The sequence below is a fragment of the Aedes albopictus genome, chromosome 3 (genome assembly GCF_035046485.1).
Source record: "Aedes albopictus strain Foshan chromosome 3, AalbF5, whole genome shotgun sequence".
In the NCBI taxonomy this organism is placed as follows: Eukaryota; Metazoa; Arthropoda; class Insecta; order Diptera; family Culicidae; genus Aedes; species Aedes albopictus.
Window position 1 is genome coordinate 374,516,314 of NC_085138.1, and position 23,911 is coordinate 374,540,224.

General features: G+C 41.4%; 1 protein-coding gene across 4 annotated transcripts in view; it reads right to left on the minus strand.

Moving 5' to 3' along the window:
- Window positions 1–23,911, minus strand: part of LOC109409855 (transcription factor Ken 2) — a 184,427-nt gene that overhangs the window by 56,681 nt on the left and 103,835 nt on the right. For all 4 annotated transcript variants that reach the window (XM_029875059.2, XM_062855667.1, XM_062855666.1 and 1 more), the window contains one exon: window positions 10,153–10,517. In XM_029875059.2, coding sequence (XP_029730919.2) covers window positions 10,153–10,162 — 10 coding nt within the window. In that variant the 5' untranslated portion in view covers window positions 10,163–10,517. The remainder of the gene's footprint in view (window positions 1–10,152; window positions 10,518–23,911) is intronic.

Sequence of the window (23,911 nt, forward strand, 5' to 3'; positions counted from 1 at the left end):
TTGGGTTTTTGAGCAGTTTTATCGATTAACTGTCAAATGGCTCTAGCCACAGGTTAGAGTGCTTTATTTCTGAGAATGAACTGCAAGTCACTCTGACGGTCATAAGCGCTCGTGAAACGCTACATAAGTCCTGTATTCGGTTGAGAAATTTGAACGTTTTACTGTCAAACTGACAGCTGCTGTTTTGCGCATCTCGAGCAAAAATGATCAACCATTGAAGGTGATCAAAATAAGTCAGATCGTTTTTGTGGAAACTTCGGTTACCTTCCGTCATTGTTCACATCCCTTAAGAATCGCTTCCCGCTTCGGAGGGAGAAACTGCATACATCATCATCATTACACACTCTCTCTCGGTAAGATCAAGGTCAGAGCTTCTCGCTAACATCTGCAGCATGATGCGATGTGAGTATGCAGTACTCGAGAGTAATTGCAAGCAATCAACAAAGTTATATAATAATAAAAAAGAGACACAAATCGCTTGGCTTGGCGTCGTCGTCATCGCGCCATCACCATGCGAAAGAGGAGGTGGAGGCATCTCGGTGATCTTGCAGTACGCGAATCTCTCATCAAAGCAATCTTCGCAAGCGCAGAAAAAAAAAGTGAAAGGAAAACGATAACTTTTGTGTACGAGCTAGCAGCGGGCGCGGTGGTTGCTGCGATTCCGTCACCTCAGCGCGCGAAGCGCCGCGCGAGGGGAACGACACGTGGGAAACTCCAAACACGAATTTGAAAGTGCTGCCGCTTTTCAGGTAGGTAGCGTTAGCGGTACAGATGACGCCTGTCTCTATTTATATAATCTAGTATTTCCTCATCACACGGCGCGGCGGTGTGTTGTGGTGCTGCAGCCCCAAGAGGGCACTGCTGTGATTGAAATCCAGTAGGTACCTAACTGCGGGAGAATGCCAGCGAGGAAAGATGGAAAAGCAACGATATAGAATTATGCCTGGTTTAGACTGTTCAATTGAAACGAGCATCTGAGTTGCAAACTTGTCAAACATGTTCAATCCAATGGAATGACGTGTTTAGACTGAGCAAATGACTTGAGTGTTCACTTGAATGCTCTTGAATGCATCTCAGTTGAAGCAAGTGTTTACATTGTTCAACTCGTGCGGAGCGTAAGCAAACCGAATTGAATTCATCTCACTGACAGATAACTTGAATTCAGCTCACATGAATCGCGGGTTTAGACGGAGCAAGTGAGACGATTTCGTTTGACTTGAATGAAAAAGTTCAACATGTTCAACTTTCATTCAAGTCAAGTGAGTTGCTCATGTGAGATGAATGGTGGTGTTTACACGTTCAATTCGCATTCAATTGGGCATTTTCCATTGACTTGAATCAAGTCACTTGCACTGTCTAAACCAGGCATTACTCATTTCCATTCACTTAGCCTTCATGGTTTGCTTCGTTCGCCCGGTGGTTCATGTGCGGCGCGCTGCTGTCAGATAGATGGAGGACTGAGACGAGTTTTGCGAGAATAATTGGAGGTATGTTTGTGTGTATGTGTTTGTAGTTTGCATCTAATTACCCATTACAAGTCGCTTCGCGGCTAGTGAGAACCAACGAATTGTTTTGGAGCAACAAGTGGGCGAGCAGGATGAACGCGATCCCACATCGATCGGATTGATAGTTAAACGATATTAATTTATCGTTTCGGGGATAATGGATATACAGGGGATTGTTTTACGACCTTGTGGTAATCGTGAACAGTTCTCAACTGGTAAATTTTTATGGGACGATCCGAGAGAGACGTTAATGAGAGCTGTAAATCATATCGGATCTCGGTTCTGGTTCGGATTTCTCACGCTAGAGCCCGTTCTCCGATTCTAATGATAGTTGTCCACACTGATTTATTAGGTTTTGCGCTAATCTATCCACTTTGCTCTGGGTTGAATGCCGGTGCTATTAGCTGGTTTCATTCACAGAAGAATTTCCCAATTGTAACAATTATTGTACACAAAGTGATACAATGTAAAACATCAATGCTGAAACGAACGCTTTGCTTTGGTCACGCAACTTTGCTTCTCGCCTTGCTTCAGTTCTCAACGCTGGTAAGCAATTATCACTCGAGTATTGGCCAGGAGTGAGGCTTTCCCGTGCAAAAATGGTGGGGAATAGAGCTGTGTCATTTCACTCTCCGGGTGATGTCTACTTGGATGTCTATCATTGAAACAATCAAAACTGACAGGTAAACGATCAAATTTGATTGGGTTCAATTTCGGACATTTGTATAAAAAAATAGTTGAAACCGAGAGTTTTTGCCTGTGGAGTGTTTTTGCCTGTAAAGTATTACTGACAGAAAAACGATAAGATTTGATCGTTTCTAGCCAATATTTTTTTGTGTTTTCTATTTATACGCATAAATCATACAAATGACTATTGGCACAAGGAAAACCTAGATTTATTCAAACTGTTTTTACTTGTCAATGCTTGGAAAACTTCTGAACTCCAAAACACCGATGATGATTGGCCCCAACTTTGTGGCACAAACCTGTTAGACCATATCGACTATTATTGACAGTTTACTGTCTCAACTGAGTGATTTTTCAGTGCCCTGGAGAAAATAAAATCACGTCAAACTTATCGATCCCATTGTAGCGACCCGCAATTCTCAATGGCAATCAGCCCTCTTTTATCGTTTTTCTGTCAAAATTTGGAACCCATTGCTCCCATCATCGAAGCCTGACAGACAAGTCCGCAATGATGAAACCAAACTGTCCGACCAAAAAACCCAGCCAACTGTGACAGCAGCCAACTCGCATAAAATGCAGCCGACTGTGCAGTTCGCATAAATTTGGTTCGTGGCTTCTTCGTCTCGTCCGTCTTCGGTCGTTCCAGATCGAATTTCGAGAGACAGACAGAAAGAGAGAGGCGGCCGCGCAACAAAATCAGAACCATTTCTTGCACCGAAGGCGAAAGCTTCTTCATCTTCATCTACCATGGATGCGCGATGCGAAATGCTTGGCGAAATGTGGCGAAAGAAAGACGGAATCAAGAAATTTGAATTTAATTTATTCCGCACAAGCACAAAGGCGCAGACGGAGAAAAACTCCCAGAAGAGAGCCTCAGAAGACGAATTAGAACGAGTTAGAAAGAAAGAACCAAAACAGGTAGCTGCTCCTCTTGTTGGCGAGCGCGCGGCGTGCGATCCGATCGGGGATCGGTGCGATTTTTTTTGTTATTTTCGCGCAGCTAAAAACCGGTTTTGCATGAAAGTAAAAGTAGCGAAGAAAAGAATCTCCGAGAAACTGGTTCCTCCGTGGTCTGAGACTTGAGTGGCGGCAGCAGCTTGCGCAAAAAATTCGCGTGTTTTGCTGCTCTCAGACAAAGTCTTGGGAACGAAATACAAGTCGTCGGTTATTCCGCGCCGCGCCGATTTGATCCAAGCAGGCCGGTCGTTTTCCTGGAATCGTGTCTGGAAATTGAATTTCGATTAGTAATTACCCGGGGTGCAGAATTCTGGGAAACGAATTTCTGAGCTGAAATGACGAGACAGGCGGTCCAAGATGGCTTGTCTTTGTTTGATTTCGATTCAATGTCAAATATGACAGGAAAACGATCACTTTTGATGATGATCAAATGCCGAACGTTTAAACTCGATTACTCATATTGTTTGAAAGTCGATCTTATCGATCACATGTCAAACAATACATTGAGTGCTTGATGAAGGTTGTATTGCGTTCATTGCAGTTAATCTAGAAAGTGACATTAAAACGATCTCTTTTTGTGGGTTCCAGAATTTCAGTTCTAGTTGTTGAAGCTTGATTTCTGACAGAGATCGAGTATTCTATCATTTTGGATGGCGTAAAGAATGACTCTCGCTCTTATCGATTAGCTGTCAAACGATTTCTTGTTCGCCATAAGACGCCGCGTAAATGTCTCCACTCTGGCACATTCGATTATAGTCACTTCGCATTGCCAAAGGGTCTGACCGAGTTTCGTCACGTGCGCCAGTTCGAATCGAACTCGGCGCGACATAATTTCCCACATTTTATTGGTCAAGCCGAAAACAATGGGCCGATGGCGGCCATCGTCTGCTACCTAGTTAATCGGGCCGTTTGTTTTCACGACTTCGGTCGGATTGAAGGAGAAAACAAAAATGACACCGCCGAAGGTGAAAGACGTGAAAATAACACAATTCATATTATGGGATTATGTAATTTTTCGGATTGTTCCAACTTGAACGGCTTCCAGTTTCTCACCGTCGCTGCCGTCACCGCAGCCTAAGACGCTTGCGTGAGCGTACGAGTGCGACGATGTAATGTCACACACTGACCAAACATATCGCCGTCAATTGTCAATTCGACGCGCAGCAGCGCCGCGATTTCGATTGACCCTGAAATTTACGTGCTGCTGCCTCCAGCGACGGTGCTGCAGTGATCGTTTTGGAGGTTTTCTTTCCATTTGCATTGAATCGTGGTGGCCGCGTCGATGGCTGGTTCGATCGAATGTTTGGGGACGACAACGACGGCGAAAATCTTCGATTCGGGAGACGAATGCGTGTGATTGGGTTTCGTAATGATGCCGACGGTGCTAATTTATTTTTCGATGCAGTCTGGGATCAATCAAACGAATCGAATCGTTGGAAAAATGAACAATCTCTGTAATTGGTAGTCTTTGGAGGAACTTATCGTTTATCTGCCAGTTGGGGAATAGCGAAGAAAGAGTAGTAGGCGATTGCATTTCCACGTGCGGGTATTGCTGACTGCACCCCAAATTGGACTGACACAATAGTGTGCACACACCTTCAAATTGTGATTGCAGCGTGGGGCCACGTCGGATCGAGTTGAGGTCTTCGGTGCACTTATTCCTTGTAAATGGAGGAATAAGTGCACCGAAGACGTCGAGGCGATCCGAGGCAAATGTGCACTTTTATCACACTTTTTAGGCGTACCAAAAAAAGTGTGATAGTCCAATTTGGGATGTAGTCTGCAATAATAATTTTATTGAAGCTTTCAAACATAGTGAATGATTTCAAACATTTCAAACAAAAACAATCTGTCATTTCCTTAGAATAACTTCAAACTGCTTTGAAATGAACGTTTTCTAGAAAACAAATCAATCCGAAACTTGAACTTTTAGATAACCATCCTACTAAGTTCTTGTTAAGGAACAAACGATAAGTCAGTTGAAACAAATTCGGCTCGAACTTATCCACCTACTGACAAACGGGCTTGACTCGTTTGACAGTTGATTGATAGGACGGAAATCACGATCTTTTTAGTCACAGAGTTGCGGATACGGACAAAATGGAAGAGATGGCATCTTTTTTTCTTTGTATTCTTGCTTTCTTTGTTTACAACTTAGTTCTTTGGTAAGATTTTTTTTCAGAATGTGACAACGATTCGACACAAAAACGATAACATCGATCAAATCTAACCGTGTATCAATCAAACACCTCAAATAATTTAGTTTTATTCCGATACCAACTACGAACTCGTAAAATGCTACGCAACAATGTATACACTTGAGAATATCGTTTATCTGTCAAATAGCTACTGTTGAACGCAATCGCCAGGATCAACCAACTGGCATGAAAAACAAAAACAATTTCATCTACAATACCTCCACTAATCTCTCCATTTTACGCAACAAAACATCCCTGTGGCCTGCGCCAGTTCTTATCGTTTCCCGTCAGAAACCCCCTCCTATCTGTCATAATCACAACCTTCTCCTAATCAACAAGCACCTCAGCTAGGCTCGTCTCGTCGGAGGAGTAGCAGGAAACTTCCCGCATGAAGGACGCACATTCCGGCGCTCGCCCATCATCATCGCTATCGACGACAAGGGCGGCCCATTTCGCCTCTATTTTTACCTAACCTCTAAAATGCGTCCAAATAGTAGTCGAAGTCGCGCGCGATTGCGTCCCACTAGAGTGGATCAAACCGGATTCGTGGGTTTTGTCCAACCAGACTAGACCAGTACCTAGTAGTAGCTAGGTATTGCTGTAACGTCCCCGTCGAAGAGAAGCTGATAACACGCGGGCGAGTGGCCGTTGTTTACAACAAGTTTGGCTAGTTGCGGTTGTAACTTTTCCTCGCGTACTTTCCGCGCGCTTACCTTCACCATGTCATTGTAATTTTACAACAAGGGGGCTCTCTGATAAAGGGCGCTGGCCGTCGGCGTCGTAATCTTTTGATTAGATTACATTGAGTTTTTTGAATTTTTAGGGTGTTTTTCTTCATTGTTTTCATCGAAGGGCGAAGGGATGAGAATGGTCGGTCACTTTCGTAAACGGGTGAAACGTGTTATCTTTGCCTTGAAATTTTACACCCACTTGTTGTTTGGAAATCTTCTCTTTTGGACGGTTGGAATGGAAAATTTAAAATTTGGACTACGCATTGAATTAGTTTATCGTTTATGAGTCAAAATTGACCGTTTGTCTTTGTTTACTTATGCTGATCGTCGATACAATTATGTTTACACTCTAGTCTTCATAAAACTGGGGTTTTTCTGATGTACTTTGACAGAAGCTCGATCAAATCTTATCGATTAGCTGTCAAATAACTAAGTCTAACGCCAGCTTCATAAAACTCGATTAAGAAACGAAGTTTAACAATTAACAATAAAATAACGTTCATAAAAATTGCTATTAACGTGATTATTCGGTTTTTGACGTCTAATCGATAACAACACTGGAAACTTTTCCACTGCACAAGGCTTAGCTTCTGGTTTAATTTGGGCGTTCTGACGTCTTTCATGACATTTCATAGCCATTTGTGAAAGTTGATGATCGATCTTATCGATTACCTGTCAAACGGCAAGTAGAAATGCTTGAATTCTGTCAGCAACTTGGTCAGCAACGAACGTCAACACGTTCGTAAAACGATACATAAGTCCTAAATTTGGTTTGAAGAATTTGATCGTTTTGCTGTCAAAGTGTTAATCATACTTATGCTTTGGCTGCCGTTTCGCGCCGTTCACTCATTGCGTTCGGAGCACCGGCCGGCGCGTCGCCGTAACCGTTTGATAAGATTACATTCAGTTTTGAATGTGTTTTCTTCATTGTTTCGGAAGGGCAAGGGATCATCAGAATGGTCACTTTCGTGAAGGGTGAAACGTGTTATCTTCACCTTGAAAGTTTACACCCACTTACGATTAGGAATTTTTCCTGAACATTGCTTTTAACTGATAAAGATCATGAAAATATTAGTAAAATGATGGTGTTTTGAAAGAATGTAATCGTTTTTGTTTCAAAGTGAACGTTTTATTTTTGCTTAACTAAGCCTTCTTTCTGGTAACATCAAAACTATAAAAGTCAAGCAACGTGATTCATGAAAAATCCAAAATGCTCTATTAATGAATCCAAATTAAAGAAATCGATACACTTTGACGTATAAACGATGAGACCGTCCGGTGCTTTCGAAAATTATCTATACTAGTCCTGTTGAACGAAGTAGGTTGAAAATCCTGCTCATACCCATTCGTCAACAAATGGGTAACTTGCCCGAGATGAAGTAGCCTAGGACTAAAAAGGAGGGGGGGATCTAGCGTAGTGGTTAGGCTTCTGACTATTTCTTGATTTTGCTTTGGCTGACCAAGCCATGTGGGAAATTACACTGTTGAAAATGCTTTGACATCCATGTGCACAACAGAACATGTGCTCGATGAACAAATTGAGATTTGAAATTATGAAAAGAAATCCACGTACTCCGGTGAGACTCGAACTCACGACTCCCAATTCGCTAGACGGGCGCTTCTATTCCTTCAAGCTACGGAGTCACTCGACTATCTCCGTCGCCAGCAGGCCTAGAACTGAACTCGATTCCACAATCGCACATGGTTATCTTCTTTTCACAATCCAAACCCCCTTCGGATGGGATTAGATGAACATCTAACACATTGTCTGTTGTGCACATGTATGTCAAACTATCAACCAGAAGGTCATGGGTTCAATTCCCACCCCCTCCAGGGGTGAGTGGGCAAAGTCTACGGACTATAAAAGAATGATACAGTCTTCGGACGATAAAACAGAACTGTAAAAAGTCTACGGACTAGCAAGAATTCACTGTACCAAGAAATGAAAACAGAGTCGATAAAGAAGAAAAACTTTGTAAACTCTACGGAGTATAAATAGTGACAGGTTGGACATATAGCCTGCGATGCCGGTCCATTAGGAGGTGTGTGCACAACAGAAAAGCACCAATGAATCAGATATATAGGGCACTGCATGGAATTCTCTCCTTCTCTTTCACTCTTACAGAAATTTTGTAAACAACAAGGCCAAGAAACGTCAAAATCCCATACAAAATCAAAACAGTGCAGTGCCCTATGAAGAAGAAGGACTAAAAATCTCGTTAATACAGTAGACGTTCGATAAGTGCAACATGTTTACGTTTCAGTTACCGAATGAAATTCGCTAACTGCAATGACTGACAGCCGTCAAACAGTTGTCAATAGGGTCCTAAAATTAAAGACGAAATCTCGCTTATATTGAATAATACGATCAAACATGGTATTCTAATCGAAATTGTACTTTACTCGAACTTGAAAAACAAAGGAATAATGAGAAAATTCGAAATAAGTAAAATGGTAAATAGTTCTACTTTGACATTTGAGGTCAACCTTGTGTGACTGAGCTCGACATTTTTCGCACTGGGATTTCAAAAATGTTCCTACACTGAAATAAATTTTGTTGTAGTTTCTACCGAATCCATGGTAAAAACAAGAACTGTACCAACAATTTTCAACCGAATGCAAAATTCTGTTAAATGTACTGAAACATTGTCAGTAATACCATGCATGCTGTATTTTTGACTAAAAAAATTCTGGTTGCTACTATTTTGGCATTGTTATTTTAACCATGTCGACTTGAATGTTGCACGTCTTGGATAAACATGGTCAAAAATACAATGCCAAAATAGTTGCATCAAGAATATTTCACGTCAAAAGTACAACATGCATGGTATTATTGACAATATTTCAGTACATTTAACAGAATTTTGCATTCGGTTGAAAATTGTTGGTACAATTCTTATTTTTACCATGGATTCGGTAAAAACGACAACAAAATTTTTTTGGGTGTATCTGACATACACGGTGAAAAAAAATCACTCAAAGTATGTGTTATAAGCTAGGGACGAGACAAAAGGCTAAAAAAAATAAAAATTATATATTTTCAACTATGGTTAATAAAAACGTCAAAAAATGAGTAAATATGTACTCTTGAACCATATATTGTGGTTTAAAACAAGAATCCCGATAGGATTTTAGGAGCCTATTGCTGTTGGACGCAGCCAGAATGCACTCAAAAACATCGCAATGCAGCTTTAGTGCATCTGAAAAACATCGCAACTCTGTTGACGTTCCGTTTTTGACAGATAGCGGTGCGATAACTGCAAAATTGTTGCACTTAGCGGACTTCCAGTTAAAAAAGTATTGCAGTTAAACCGTTTGCACCGAGCGAACGTCTACTGTACAGATAAAAAAAAACAAATGGGTAAGAGCAGGTTGCAGCATCTTCGACAATGTTCAACCCACTTTATTGAACGCGACTTTCGATTTAGAGTTTTACTTGTTTTGTTCGTGTTGTGAAGTCTGTCTTACGTTATTTCACAGATGTTTGTTATGTTTGATGATCGATCTTATCGATTACCTGTCAAACAACCAAATCTTAACAACAAACCTCTGTTCGTGAATGTCATACAGCTTTCGTGAATCTTTTATCCACTTATCCGCGAGCGGTAATGGCGGCGGTGGGCATATACAACCGGTTCGGTTTTTTGACGTTTCGACGGGGAAAGTCAAAACAGTTTCATTCTCCTCCTCACCCCTTCACCCACCGTTTGGTGGCGCCAACCGATTGCGATCCCCAAGAAACGTCAAAATTTGAATCGGTTATTTGTGCCCGCAGCCGCCATTACTGCTCGCGGATAAGTGGATATAATATGTTAAAACCAACTTACAAAACTGATCGTTTTTGTGTCAAATATAACTGACCTAACTTGGAATCGATCTTGAACGAACGAAATTATATAACGAATGATAACAATTTGTCATTCTGACAAATGTGGGAACCTATTCGAAACCATGACTTCACCCTACCCGCAGAACTTGATCCGCGAGATTCAAATCACAGCTGCAAACCCCTTTCATATGAATAATGTAGGTACGTATGTCACAATCTCAACCTTTAAATATGCATCCACTTACCTCCAAGCATTTACACGGTCTCGTTTTGCGTACTGGCGCACCACAGAAATACAGAAAACTGGGAGAAGCTGGGAACACGTACGTGCACGCAGTTCGATAGCTTCGAAGCTCCTTAAAAAAAAAACTAATGGAAGATTGTTGCCGGTCTGTTTAGGTTTAGGGAATGTCCACGACGATATGGGGAGTCTATCACTGGCCTCTCGGCGGTCGATCGAAGCAACGATCGGGAATGTCTTGTGTTGTTGAAGGACTGCGTCCTCCCGGCTGGGAAGAAGAGCAGCGTTGCCAACCGTGCGGCCGGCCGGCTCTACGACGACAGCAGGGTTGCGCTGCTGCTGGACGGCATCAGAACGGTGCTCGCAGGGCTGCAATCAGAATAAGAGAACGGGATAACAGCAACAGGTTAGTTCGAGTTGGTAATTATCGCAAATGCTGCTGGACGGAAATAAATATTCTTCCAATCACGGTTGTCAGCCAGCGTATGCTGTGGTGGAGATCGTTTCGAACGTGGGGTCCACTAGGAAGCGGAATATATTTAGCTTGTTGTGTGGGAACAGGTCGTGAACGACGATTAGTGTACAGTCAACAGTCACGTTGCGGTTGAAAGTACGAGAAATGAAAAAGCGATGTGATCTCACGTTTGAGCTATCTCTCCACTCCACTACTGGCTGCATTATGCACAAAAGTGGTTCTGAGGGGTCTTCGCATGCGCAACAAACAAGCAGGTGTGATGCCACCCCTGATCTGACAGATGGAGCAGGGCTGCAATTATTCCGTTAAGAATCAATCAAAACAAAATAGAAGTAACGGCTTGTGAGCTGCTGTAAATTGGACTGCGGCAGCAGTCAGGATCCTTGGAGAAACATAAGATCACACTGACTGCACCGATCTTCAAGCAACATTAACTACGATTATGGTGGTGCTCCGCCACCACCACCACCACCGTCCATCAAACTGTCAAGGAAGAGCACTCGCTCTGGTAAGCATTTCGATGACGATACTTAACTAGTGCCTGAAATTATTATGCGGTCTATGAGCTCTGCTGCGGGTATGGGAAAGATGATTTATTTGCACTCAGGAACGTGGAAGTCGAATTGCGGTTTCTCTGCGAAGCCGACACGATGAAGGAGTGTTCTCTATACGTACGGTCCGCTCCAGTGATTCCTCATTGCCGTGAATGGGGACTTGAATGGGGATGAATCACTTTGTTTTGTGAAGTGCGATCAAGGGGTGGGTACTTTCATGCACATGGCATTGTATGCAATGTTATAATTTATAAATTCGCTATATACAGAACATGACATATTTTCGTCTATTTTTGTCTCTATTTAAGGGTTTATCTAATTCCCGTCTACCTAAGCTTCGACCAAAAATGATCAAGTTTATGCTTGCACCTCGCCTAATGTCTCATGGCCAATTTGTTACCAACTACAAATTTATAAATTAGCTTCCATGTCATGTAAAACATATTGTGAAAGAACTCTAATTTCCTCAAAACAAGATTGAATAATTGTCCCTCGAATTCTGTTTCCGTCTAGTTCACGTCTATTTTGGGCACAACCTGAATTCAATTCCCGGCACACCTTCTACGTCACACAATAGTACAAGAAGATCTTACTCTTTGAATCGTCCACAAGTGGCCGGCTGGCTACCTGTCCAAGTGAGTTGGACCCAGTGCGAACTCATCTGATTCACAAAAAAGCAGGAAATCTCGCCATTATTGGCGAGAAGGCAACCAATCCCTCGCTGCTAATGGAATGTCGCAATTCCGACACGCACATGTGTTGTTCACGCATGTCTTCCGCCCCTATCGGGTATCACACGTGTCATTCTGTCGCAACTTCTGTCGCACGCATTTTATTTACTAAGTATTGCTATCGGTAGGTAATTACCGGGTTGAGATTAGAGAACCGCCGTGCTGCATGCATTCCACGCACACGCAGCCACGTTCCGAAAACATTTTTTATGGATCGAAGCAAGCGGCGAGCGGTGGCGCTGCCACTGTGCGGCGGTGCGTTGATTTCTGGGAAGGTCACACCTTCCAAAGAGCTGTTGTGCGCATTGTCCGCGTGCGCAGCGCGCGCGCATCGCTATCAATTCGGTTCGATAAGGAGAGGAATGGTCAGTGAGGTGTTTGGTATGTACACCTAGTACCTAGGTTAGGTAGGTAAGTTAGTGTGTCAATCCCATAGCTCCATAGTTGGCGGCCGTACTCAAGGTTGACCTCGTAGTAAGCGCAAGCTCGTGAGCTCATTCAGCTGTCAAATTGGGATCGTCACCAGCTAGGTAGGGTAGTTTTCATTCTCGAGCCTAGTACTCCAAACGCTTTTCCGTTGATCCCCCACGCCTCCTTTGTTGGAATCGTGGCAGTCATCGGTCAGCTTGTAAAGCTTAACTATGACAGTGGCGTAGATCAAGAGGGGTCGAAATATTCACTGTTACGAAAGTACATAGCTGTTTCGTATTACTGCTGCAATTGTAGACCAGGAACTCCAGGGTAGTCCGGTCTAAAATCTACTGAGAGTACCAACGAAAAGTCGCGAAATAGCCTTTACTATACCAAAGGATCCATAGATTCCGGCTGCTAATACAATACTTCTCGACTATCCGGAATTTCGTTCTGGGCATTTCAGGTTACCAGAGAGCCCATAAAAAGGGAGTCCCCCCCCCTTCAGGGGAGTTTCAGGGGGTTATTTCAGGGATTTCAGGAGCCTGTTCAGGAGGCGTTCTGGCAGGTTTTGCGGGCGTTTTAATGGGATAACGGAGCATTCGGGGGCTTTTCGATAGTATTAAGGGGGTTTAGGGACGTTTCAAGGGGCTTTAAGGGCAATTCAGGGAGTCTCAGGAGCTTCTACAAGTTTCAAGGCATTTCAGTGTCATTTCAGAGGATTTTAGCTAGTTTCAGGAACACTTTAACCCTCTGGTGACGGATAGTTTCGCCACTGCTGGCGCAACCTTGTTGGCCTCGAATACGTTTGTTATGCTTGGTTGCAACGCCCGGGTCATATTGACCCCTCCGGCTTCAAAGGGCTAAGGGAGTTCCTAAAAGTTTTAGGGGTGTTTAATAGCATTTCAGGGGTGTTCCAGAGGGGTTTCAGTTGCATTTCAGGGGGTTTCTTGAACCTTTTAAAGGCGTCTAAAGGTCAACGGCATTTCAAATTGATCATGATGATTTCAAGAGTTTTTCGATGGGATTACGGAGGATTCAGGGGCGTTTCGAAGCATTTCAGGTCTCTGGGGTCGTAGAGTGAGGTTTCAAGAGCGGCATTTCAGGAGCGTTTCAAAAGATATTGTAATTGGATTCCTGAAAATCCTTTAAAACTTCTTGAAATGCCTACAAAGGAGTTAAGTTCCACTCGGACCCCACCTAACGCACGTGAGACCCTCGGAAACCTACCTGTAACACCTTCAAAACCCGTCGGAAATCCTTTGAAACTCTCTGGAATGCTTTTGAAACCCCCTTTGATATCTGCTGGTACTCCACTGAAACCCCTTTGGACATCTAATACATCCCTGCAACCTCCCTTTGATCTTCCCTATAAACACCCCTGGCCACCGTTACAATAGTCACCGTCATTATAAGATTTTATAATGCACAATATTGGTCCTGAGTAGCTTTCCCTCTTTTTATGCTGTGCATTAAAAGGTGCATAAGTCAATATAAAGTTTTGAACCTTCAAAATTGCACATTGAGGATGGAGAGCTACACCCAGGCCCCATCCATTTGGTTCCCTGTGCAATGTTGACTGTTCTGGTTAGTAACGGAGTAGCAACTACGAATTGTACGGTCATCTCATGCTCATGCTCATGCATTAAAAGGTGCATAAATTAAAAGTGCATAGTGTAACAATGTGCATAAAAAGACGGAATTTTGTGTATAAATCAAGTCAGTACTTTAAATGAGAGAACTTAGTCTTCGAGAAAGATTTTGTTCCTGGAGGTTTGCGATGAGGTCAAGGGGATACCTGAGGTTGCAGGAGAGCCCGAAAGGCGGAGGATGAGTTTCCAGGGGGTTTCATGGGTGTTTTCTCAGGATCCAGGGGACCTGATGAGTGCTTAAGCTGGTTTCAAGGAGTTTTAGGTGACGCTTCAGTGGCATTACAGGGTAATGGGGGGGGGGGGGGGGGGGGTGTCTCGAGATTTGTTTCAAAGGGATCAAAGCCTTTTCAGAAGCGTTTCAAAAGATTTAAGGGCGATTTAAAGATATTCAGGGAGCTCCAGTGCCGTACCTGAAACACCCCTATAACCCATGAATTGCTCCTGAATCCAACTGAAAACCTCTGGAACTCCCTGAGATTTGCTGCAACGCCCCTCAAATGCTTGTGAGACTACCTGGTATCACATAAAACCCCCTAATGCCCCCTGATACTATCTGAAACCGCCTAACCCCACGTGAAACGCCACTGAAAAACTTTAGACCCTATGGAACTCCCGCAAAAAATATTGAATTCTCATCCCAAGTAGCATATTTTAGTCAAATACACTAAAAAAAATGGTATACGGTTTTATGACGGTTGTCAGAACCTCTACAAGACCCATTGGTCACCAAAATATTACTTGGGATAAGACTCCTTCTAAGATTTCTTCCGGAACCCTTCAAAGATTTCGGTATTCGAAAATTCCAGTTTATTGAAGAAAAATGGATATATCTCATCAATGCTCTGGTTCATTTTCAATTTTCTTTGCTCAACAAGAATCGCATTCATTATTTTTAGGGCTTTGTAGTACACCTACGTAGATTTTTTATCGAAATTGATATTGATATTGAGAATAATTAAAAAAAATGTGTTTGGGGTCCACCCTGAAACCCCTGAAACTGGGTCTCAACATTGAAACGCTTCTGAGAGTGAGTTCCCAACAAACATTTTTGCTGTACAAGAGTGGAACAAACCTTTTTTAAGCAAACTTTAGCTTAAGAAACTATTGTTCAGCTAGTTATGTTACTTGGGTTAAGTGTAGAATTAGCTGTGAGACATAATACACATTAATGGAAGAAAAGGCAATCTGAGACCTCCTCAATCACCCCTCAGACCCCTTGGGACCTCCTGAAATGCCTCTGAATTCTCCTTAGACCTCTCGAAACTCCCTTAAGACCCTCTGGGATTTCATGAGACCCATTGTAATGTCCTTGGGACTCCTTTAAATACTCTCGAGACTCCCTGTAACTCCCCTGGAATGGTGCGCTCCTGAAACACCTCTGAGACTCCTTGAAGCGATCTTTGAACTCCTGACATGTCCCTACAAACTCAGTTGAGCTCGGCCAATTTCCATTCTTTTGCCGAGATTCTTCAAGGGGTTTTGGATTGGATTTGCATTTTCAGCAAAACCGAAGAACACAGAAAAAGTGATTGTAAACACACACACATACACTCTAGATCGGGAAAGGTTTTTACTACTCACACACACTTTGATTGATTGATTTGTCTTTATTAGAGAGACCGTCAAGTACCGGATACTAAATTCCAATTCAGCTCAAACAAAAGCTTTCCCACAGTTAGGCTTACATCGACATCGTCCGTTTTGGCGAGGGAGTAAGTACACGAAGGAGTGAGGAAAATTAAGTTTTTAAAATTTGCATTTTTTAAAACAGAAAATCTCAACCGACATTGACACGTTCCACAGAACCACACTGGAAGAAAAATCTGTAAAATTAGGTTAAAATTGAAAAGTTTGTAATTTTGTCAATTTGATATAATAAATAATCTGTAAGAGCCCCAAAAGAAGGTCCCAAACAGACCGAAACGTCGGACAATATAAAAAAGCAGTATTTTTAAATTTGTCTAGACTAGAAAGGCAGGAGGATGGCTTAATTCAACAGTCGAAAATAGTCAACGAGATTCGCACAGTCGAGCACTCGGCAACCGCAATTTAACTGAGATAACAGCAAACATTCAAGTTTAGTCATAGCAGCACCCATGGGTACCGCTAACATCAAATATTAAACGTTAACCGAGATGCGGAAAGCAATGAAAAATGCGGAAAGCAGGGAAAATGCGGAAGCAAATGAACTTAAACCTGGATTCGCACAGCCGATCTCGGCATCCTTTTTAAAGTGTGTAACATTCCTCGAAACTTATCTGAAACCCTCTGAAACGTCACTGACTTCCTCTGGAGAGCCCCGTGAGAACTCTTTCAAACGCCCCTGAGATCTCCTGCAATCTCCTGAAACCCATTAAAACGTCCCTAGCACCCTCTGAAACGATAACTCCTGAAACCTTTGTGAAACGCTGAAATCCCCTCCTGAGACCTACTGGATCGCCCCTCTGAACCCTTGTGACCTCCTGAATTGCTGTGAATTCTTTTAAGACTTCTCGATACTCCCCTAGGACCCCCTGGAATCATCTGGCACCCTTTTTAACGCCCTTGCACAGTGGTCCAGATTTGAAAATACCTGGCGAAAATTGCCAAATCATAGTTTTAGCCTTAATGAATGTATTGGAACATGATTTAGCGCTCAATTTCATTTTAATGGCATTTACAATTTTTGTCGATTTCTTCGAGCAAGATCCGAACAAAATCAAAGTTTTTCATACAATTTTACTATTCACAAACCATCCTGGCACTATTTTTTTGGCAGCTCTTGGCACATAAACGTGCATTTGAGCGGAATATCCCCGCGGGGAGTAGCGGGGAGCGTTTTGTAAGACACCTTAAAGTTGAAGTGTAAGAATTTCTCGTACTAATGACATGTAATGTCAATTTTGAAGCCAAATGTATTATTTTGATCTCTTGCTCCATTGCAGATGTTTGATATACACAAGAACTTACAAATAAACTTTTGAAAGCAATTGAATTACTTATATTAACGGACTTTTGTAGTGGTTGAACTTGTTTGTGTTATTTATCAAAAATTCAGTACTTTTGCCATCAGCTAAATAGCTGTAACAAGATACAAAAACAATATTCCCAAATTTTTAAAAGGCCAGTTAGTGCCCCTGGTATTATGGATGAATGCTCGATTTACTGTATCCCATTAAAACATGTTCAAAAATTGAGTTTCTGCCAGCTTTTCTCAAAATTGGACCTCTGTGCCTCGAGACCCCCTGCAACTCCTCCTGGAACGGTGCGCTCCTTAAACACCTCTGAGACCGCATTCAACCACCCTGAGACTCTCTGAAATGATCATGAAACCGTTGAACGCTTCTAAGACCCTGTGAAACTCAGCTGACATCCAATGAAATGTCACTAATATTCTCTGGAGAACTCCATGAGACCATCTGAAACGCATCTAAGACTACCTGAAACCAAATCCCCCGCAATCCCTTGAAACGTTCCTAGGACCCTCTAAAACTCCCCTGATAATCCCTGGAAGCTCCGTGATACGCCCCTGAAATCTCCCTGAGATCTCTTGAAATGCTCTTGAGACCCCCAGGAATCTCCCTAAAACACCTGACACCTCCGGAAACGCCCCTGAAGCGTCCTTGAAACCCCTAAAACTCTAGAAAATGCCATTGCCGCGAGCAGAAAATCTCTTCAATAAAGCTAATAATAATAATGATAATTTGTACCCTACTACAAGTACTAGCCGGACCCGGTTCTGGAAAATAGTTGCATAAAGCTGGGATCGCGAGATCATTACGGACGTTCTCATTCGTGCCAACCGGCACCACATTGTGGTTTACGACAAAAGGATGAAGCGGGTAACCCTCATCGCTGTACCGCTAGACCATAATGTCCAATCAACGTTCTCCGGCAAGAAAACCAAGTCCCTAAATTTCTCCTAAGGTCCCTAGACGAGCTGGAATTGAAGAAGGACCTGAACAGCATCCTGAAAGCGGTGATTCTGTAGTACAGTTAGGCCGTTCCTGAATCATCACACCTGACATCCGAAGCAGACTCATTAGGATAAGCATAACAAACCGGCTAATGAGATCCACAGAGCCTAATCCCCTTTGGTATTCCGATTGCCCGGGGTAGGTGAAAGTTTCCAGCAATTTTTGCTGAGAAGTGCTTTTTTTATCTGTATTAACGAGATTTTTAGCCCTTGGCTAGTTCATCTCGGGACCCACGCTTTACTTCCCTTCCGAAGGAAGAACTCATATTTTGCGAGTTTGTAGGGAGTGGGATTCGATCCCAGGTTCTCGGCGTGATAGTCAAGTCTTCTAACCATCACACCAGGTCCGCTCCACACCTGAAAAGAGCCAAAACTCTAAAATAATAATAGAAAATGCCCTAAACTACAGAAAAATCCTCTTTGAGATTTTTTTATTGCTGCTCTTTAACCTTTTATGAGGCATAGTGTCAATCAACCGAGCAAACAAATTGATATCAACATTTTTTTGTTTTGTTTAATAACAACTTATATTATTTTTTTTTCAATTAACACATACTTGAAATTATTAACAACGCTAGTTCATGACAAAGCATAAACAGCAATTTGGTAGCTATTTGTAGACTTAACCCTCTAATCAGGCCCGGATTTTATGGTGGGGGGGGGGCATTGGGGACAAGTGCCTTTTCACTGTAAAAGAGTTTAAGGGAGTTCGATACACTCTAAAATTACTTTCCTTAAAGCTACACGAAAAAAAAAATTTCCATGAAACAAAAATTAAAATAATTATATTTTAACAATGATCATAAAATCTCAAAATATTTTTGTTTAAAAAAAATCGATTGCCCAAATAGACTGCCAGGAAAAATATAAAAGTGTAGGGATGTTCAAAAATATAAATTAAAAAAACTCGAAAAAAAAAATTTATAAAATCTCAAATTCAAAATAATTATCTTCCAAAACATGTTTATATCGATTTTAGATGACAAAAAATGATATTTAGATTCAAATCAAAAAAATAAATATTTGCGAGTTAAAATGGCTAAATTTGACTGCGTGAATAAAATTAGCTCAAATGATTTCGTAAATATTTTAAGAAAAAAAAAACAAATTTTAGGTTTAGCTGAGCTGAACTACTCGCGGATTAACGCTTTAAAACCTCTTTTTGGGCTTTCAATAAAAGAAAAGTAAGCCCAACGGTCAGTGTCAGCTATATTGCCACATACAGGGGATACTCAAAATAACTGGGACAGGTAAAATTTTCACCTTTCAAAAAATTTTCAACTCGCTGTAACTTTTCGAAAAGGGCATCAAATATTCTCAAATTTTTACTGTAAGTTCACCAACTAGTTGTGTATCAGTGGTTTAAAGTTGGAAAAGATCGGGCTATTCTACACGAAATTAGAAAGATTCTAGGAAAAGTTATAATTATGCGATAACCAATTTTGAGCTCTTATATCTCCGGATTCAACAAACCGAATGCTATGAAATTTTGATTATTTATAACTTATATAACGAGGTATAGAAAACTTTTTACTAAACTTAAAATTCTTTACACGAAACGATTATTTTTCTAATATAACACCAATTTATTCAAAACTTCATCATAGTTTCAAAATTTGAGATAGTTAAATTTAGTTCATTTAAATTCCCTCTAATAGACTTGAATATATTTATGTTCCGAAGGAAAGTAACCAAATGACCGACATTGAAATGAAAAAGTAATGGGATGCATATCTCGCGCTTAGTATCATACGGGCGTATCTACAATGATCGATTTCTCTTCATCTATTTTCTCTTTCGTTAATAACTTTGCCGGCAAATAATTTTCGATTATTTTTGTTGTTTTGGATGCTAGTCCTAGTGGTCCTTCACCGAATTACACCGAGAGATCATCCGAATATTGGTCGTATTTTCCGGAATACTCCGAAGAGAAAATCGATGAAGAGAAATCGATCATTGTAGATACGCCCGTATGATACTAAACGCGAGATATGAAAAATAGATAAACTTACTAAAAAACATAGAATAAATGAAATTGCTATAACTTTTTTGCTTATGAGTAATTTTGAACTAAGTCAAATGTTTTTCAAAGTTCATTATATTGGTCATAATTGATCAAAATTTCATTGCCTTCGGTTCATTGAATCCGAAGATATAAGAGGTCAAAGTTAGCTGTCGGAAAATTATACCCTTTTCTAGAATCTTTCTAACCTCGTGTAGAATAGCCAGATCTTTTCCAAAATTGGACCACTGATACACAACTACATAGTTGGCTTTGCGATAGTTACCGTCATTATTCGTGGCGGTAAGCCAGAATTCTTCGTGTTCAGGATGTTCTAGGTGGTTGATGATGTTTAAAACCCAAATGCTCGAATCTCTCCCCAATACAGGAGTAAATTTGCAACAACTTTGCCGCTTTTTGTACCTTTTCGCCCCCTAAAGATTAAGCTGAAGGCTTAGGGGCCACGAGTGCATCGTACCGCGTCCTCCCTCGATACGCCACCGATCTTATCCCTCGCGGTTACTGTGTAATAAACGTACGCTGGAGCCGTGCCAAAACTCGTTTTCCACGGTTCTCGCTCAGACGGCTACGACTGGCCTGGCCTGGGATAGGTTACATAACCTCACTTTGATGTGATTGCATACCCCACTCCACCCACCAACCCTCGCTAAACGAGAGAGTCATGATCCAATTGTCATTCTTTCCAACTTTATCTAAGCTACTGGGTTAGAAGAGCGCTCGCTTCACTCGATACATCGCTCGTAGTACCGCGCACCCTCCGAGGAGATGGCTTTTGGGGCTGCCCTGAGACCCAGGCGACTCGACTCCCCGTAGATAGTCTCTTATTTTGCTATTGTCATCCCCCACCACTACTGACTGACTGCCCGGTTGGGTACTGGTGGAACAATAAGACAAAAGATTTTACTATCATTGTTATTAGTGAGTTGGGGATCGGTCGTCGGTCGGTCGTCAGCCAGGAGGGAGCACAGGGAGGCTGTGCTCCAAGCCCAGATAGATAGATAGATAGATAGATAGAACTCGACGTACGCCGGCCGCCACTTACTCTATTCGCTTATACGGTTGCGCGGGAGATGAGAACTATCACCACACCCTTTTACGGTCCAATAGGTACGAATAATCGAAAATTTCTGCTTAGCTCGCAATTCGCAAGTAGAGGTCGTCGTGGGGGTGGGTGGCAGATTAGGAAAACCGGGGCTGCGCGGTTGGATTGTGCTTCTCCGGCTGGAGTGATGGAATGTGGGATTAGCTTTTTCCAACCCAGAACGGTCGTAGGTAATTGGTGTGGTAGCTAGTTTAGATGGGTTGCTTGCGTAATCTGAGTGCTTGCTTGGTACTATAGACATTGTGCTGGAAGGTAGAACGGATGCCATTGTGTATTTGAATGAAATTAAATTCTGCTTTTCTAAATTCAGATGATTTGCTGGTATGCCTAAGTGTGCAAAATTAAATATCAAATTTACTTTCAACCTCGTTTTCAATGAAAACCGATACTGTTTCCATAGTTTTCAAAGTGTTAATATAAACTTAAAAGGGCTCCTATAGCCACTGCTGCAAAGAGGTGGTAATTTAGAATGACCATGCTGAGGGTGCTGAGGGTGACGGGTTCAATTCCCGGTCGGTCCAGGAACTTTCCGTAAAGGAAATTTCCTATACTTCCTTGGGCATAGAGTGTCATCGTTCATGCCACACGATATACACATGCAAAATAGTCATTAGCAGAGGAAGCTCTCAGTTAATAAATGTGGAGCTGAGAAGCAGGCTGTGTGCTAGTGGGAGCGTTTAGAAGAAAAAGAAGAAGAAGCAGATACACCAGATGCTTATAACATCAGTTATATGCAACCTTTTTTATATCCAAAAATTTCATTAAGGGATTCACCAGGATCAATGAACTTTTTGATTACTACCCAGGTAATCAATAAGCAGTAAATTTGCATTAATTCTGCACTAAATATATGCGCCTTCACATTAGGTCATGTAATGCTCTCTGCCGTATATTCGCCATAAGTGCCAATTAAATGCAGCTTTTGGCCCAATATACTGCTGATTAAATGGTTACCCCTTCTATCCCGCAAACTGTCAAAAAAAAAAAACGAAACAAAAATGTTTCCCCTGCCCATTTTATGGCTTTGATTTCTTTACTATTTTTTCCTCACTCTCGTATGTGTCACATTCTGAAATGCTGTTGTTGTTTTTTTGCTGATCTCGGCGAAATTGAATCATAATGCAGTTATTTGGCTAACAACCTGTGTTTCCACGTGAAGAGCTTGAAAAATGGTGACGGTTATATCACAGCTTGCTTGATTCAAGTTTTACATCTGTTTTGATGGAACACGTGGGAGATCCCGTTCAACCACCAGGAAACATGATAAATGATGATATTTACTGATTGAAATGATCATATTACAGTGATTATATTTTCTAATTTCTAAAGAATGTCAAATAACTATATAAAGCTTATTATACCCACTACCCAGGTAACCAATAAGCATTCGATTAAGTTGTATTTCTGTTATATATCTGCATTCGACTTGCTTACTGCCGTATCATAGCAGTTCGACTGCTAAACTGCTCTATGTCAGCAATTGAAATGCTACTTAAAATCTGAAAGCAGTTGCGTAGCATTTCAGATGCACGGTATGTTTTGGTCAACAAGCATCATAATTGCTACTTTATTACTATAAAACTGCTAAGAGAGATGAGTGATGTTAAAACCACAACACATTTCCTCTTCCTAATTTGCGTGCCATGATTATAAAAGTTATACTCATTCGCATGTCTAGGTAGCAACGTAGAGAATTAATCGGAAAAACATTAACCTACTTCATTTAACAGGACTACTGCTTTGGCAAATAAATTCCATGATTGGTTTCCTACGATCAATTTAATTATCACCCCTTGCTGAGCCCATCGCATAAAGCAGTTGCCGGTGCAATATTCAAGTCTTAAATAGATCAAAAATCCAAAGCACATCATCTAATCATCTATAGCTTATGCGAGGTATGCACTTCAAACGGAATCGCTCAAGTAATTTTCGTTAAGTGCATTATTTTCCGTAACCGGAATGGTCAAGAAATTTAACACAGTAAGCCCCATTTGATTTGACGTTTCGTTTCAGCTCCGTACTAGGATCCGGAATAAAATGACGCTTGCTCATTTCTTGAGCGATTCCTTGCCTGAATTTTCCACGCATCGAGATAGGCCAAGAAATTTCTTGCGATCTGCGTACTACCCATTATCCTGTAGCACGGTTCAGCACCGTAATCAACCCGAGGATCGAGGGATCGAATCCTAATTTCAGAGAGATCAACAAAAAAATTGCAAAAAATAACTGCCTCAAAAATTGCACAGGACAGTGAAAGAGAAATGAAAAGAGAAAGGGAAGAACATGGAGCGGCTGAAATGAGCAGGGCAAAATATTTTGGGTTTTTGTTTTTGACAATTTGAGGGATAGGAAGGATAAGCATTTAATCAGCCGTATATTGGGCCAAAACCTGCATTTCACTAGCACTTATGGCGCAAATATGGCAGATAAGCTCTTAAGGCGAAACTGGAAGCATTTCCTCATTTTTTTTGGTTTTTGATTTTTTATTAAATAACGAAGCAATATTTTCAAAATCGGTTTTCGTACACATGTAGAGCATGAATCAAGGTATCTTCTGAATTTTTTTTGGGGCGGAAAAAGTTTTTCATTTTTGCAGAAACCATTTTTTTGTGAAATTATATTCAAAAATGGTTTCTGCAAAAACAAAAAACATTTTCCACCACGAAAAAAAATCAGGAGATACCTTGATCCATACTCGAAAACCGATTTTGAAAATATTGCTTCGTTATTTTTAAAAAAATCAAAAACCAAAAAGTGAGGAAATGGATCCAGTTTCGCCTTAATGACCTGCAGTAAAGGCGCATATAGTGCTTAATAAATGAAATTTTAACTGCTTATTGATTACATGGGCGACGTCCCA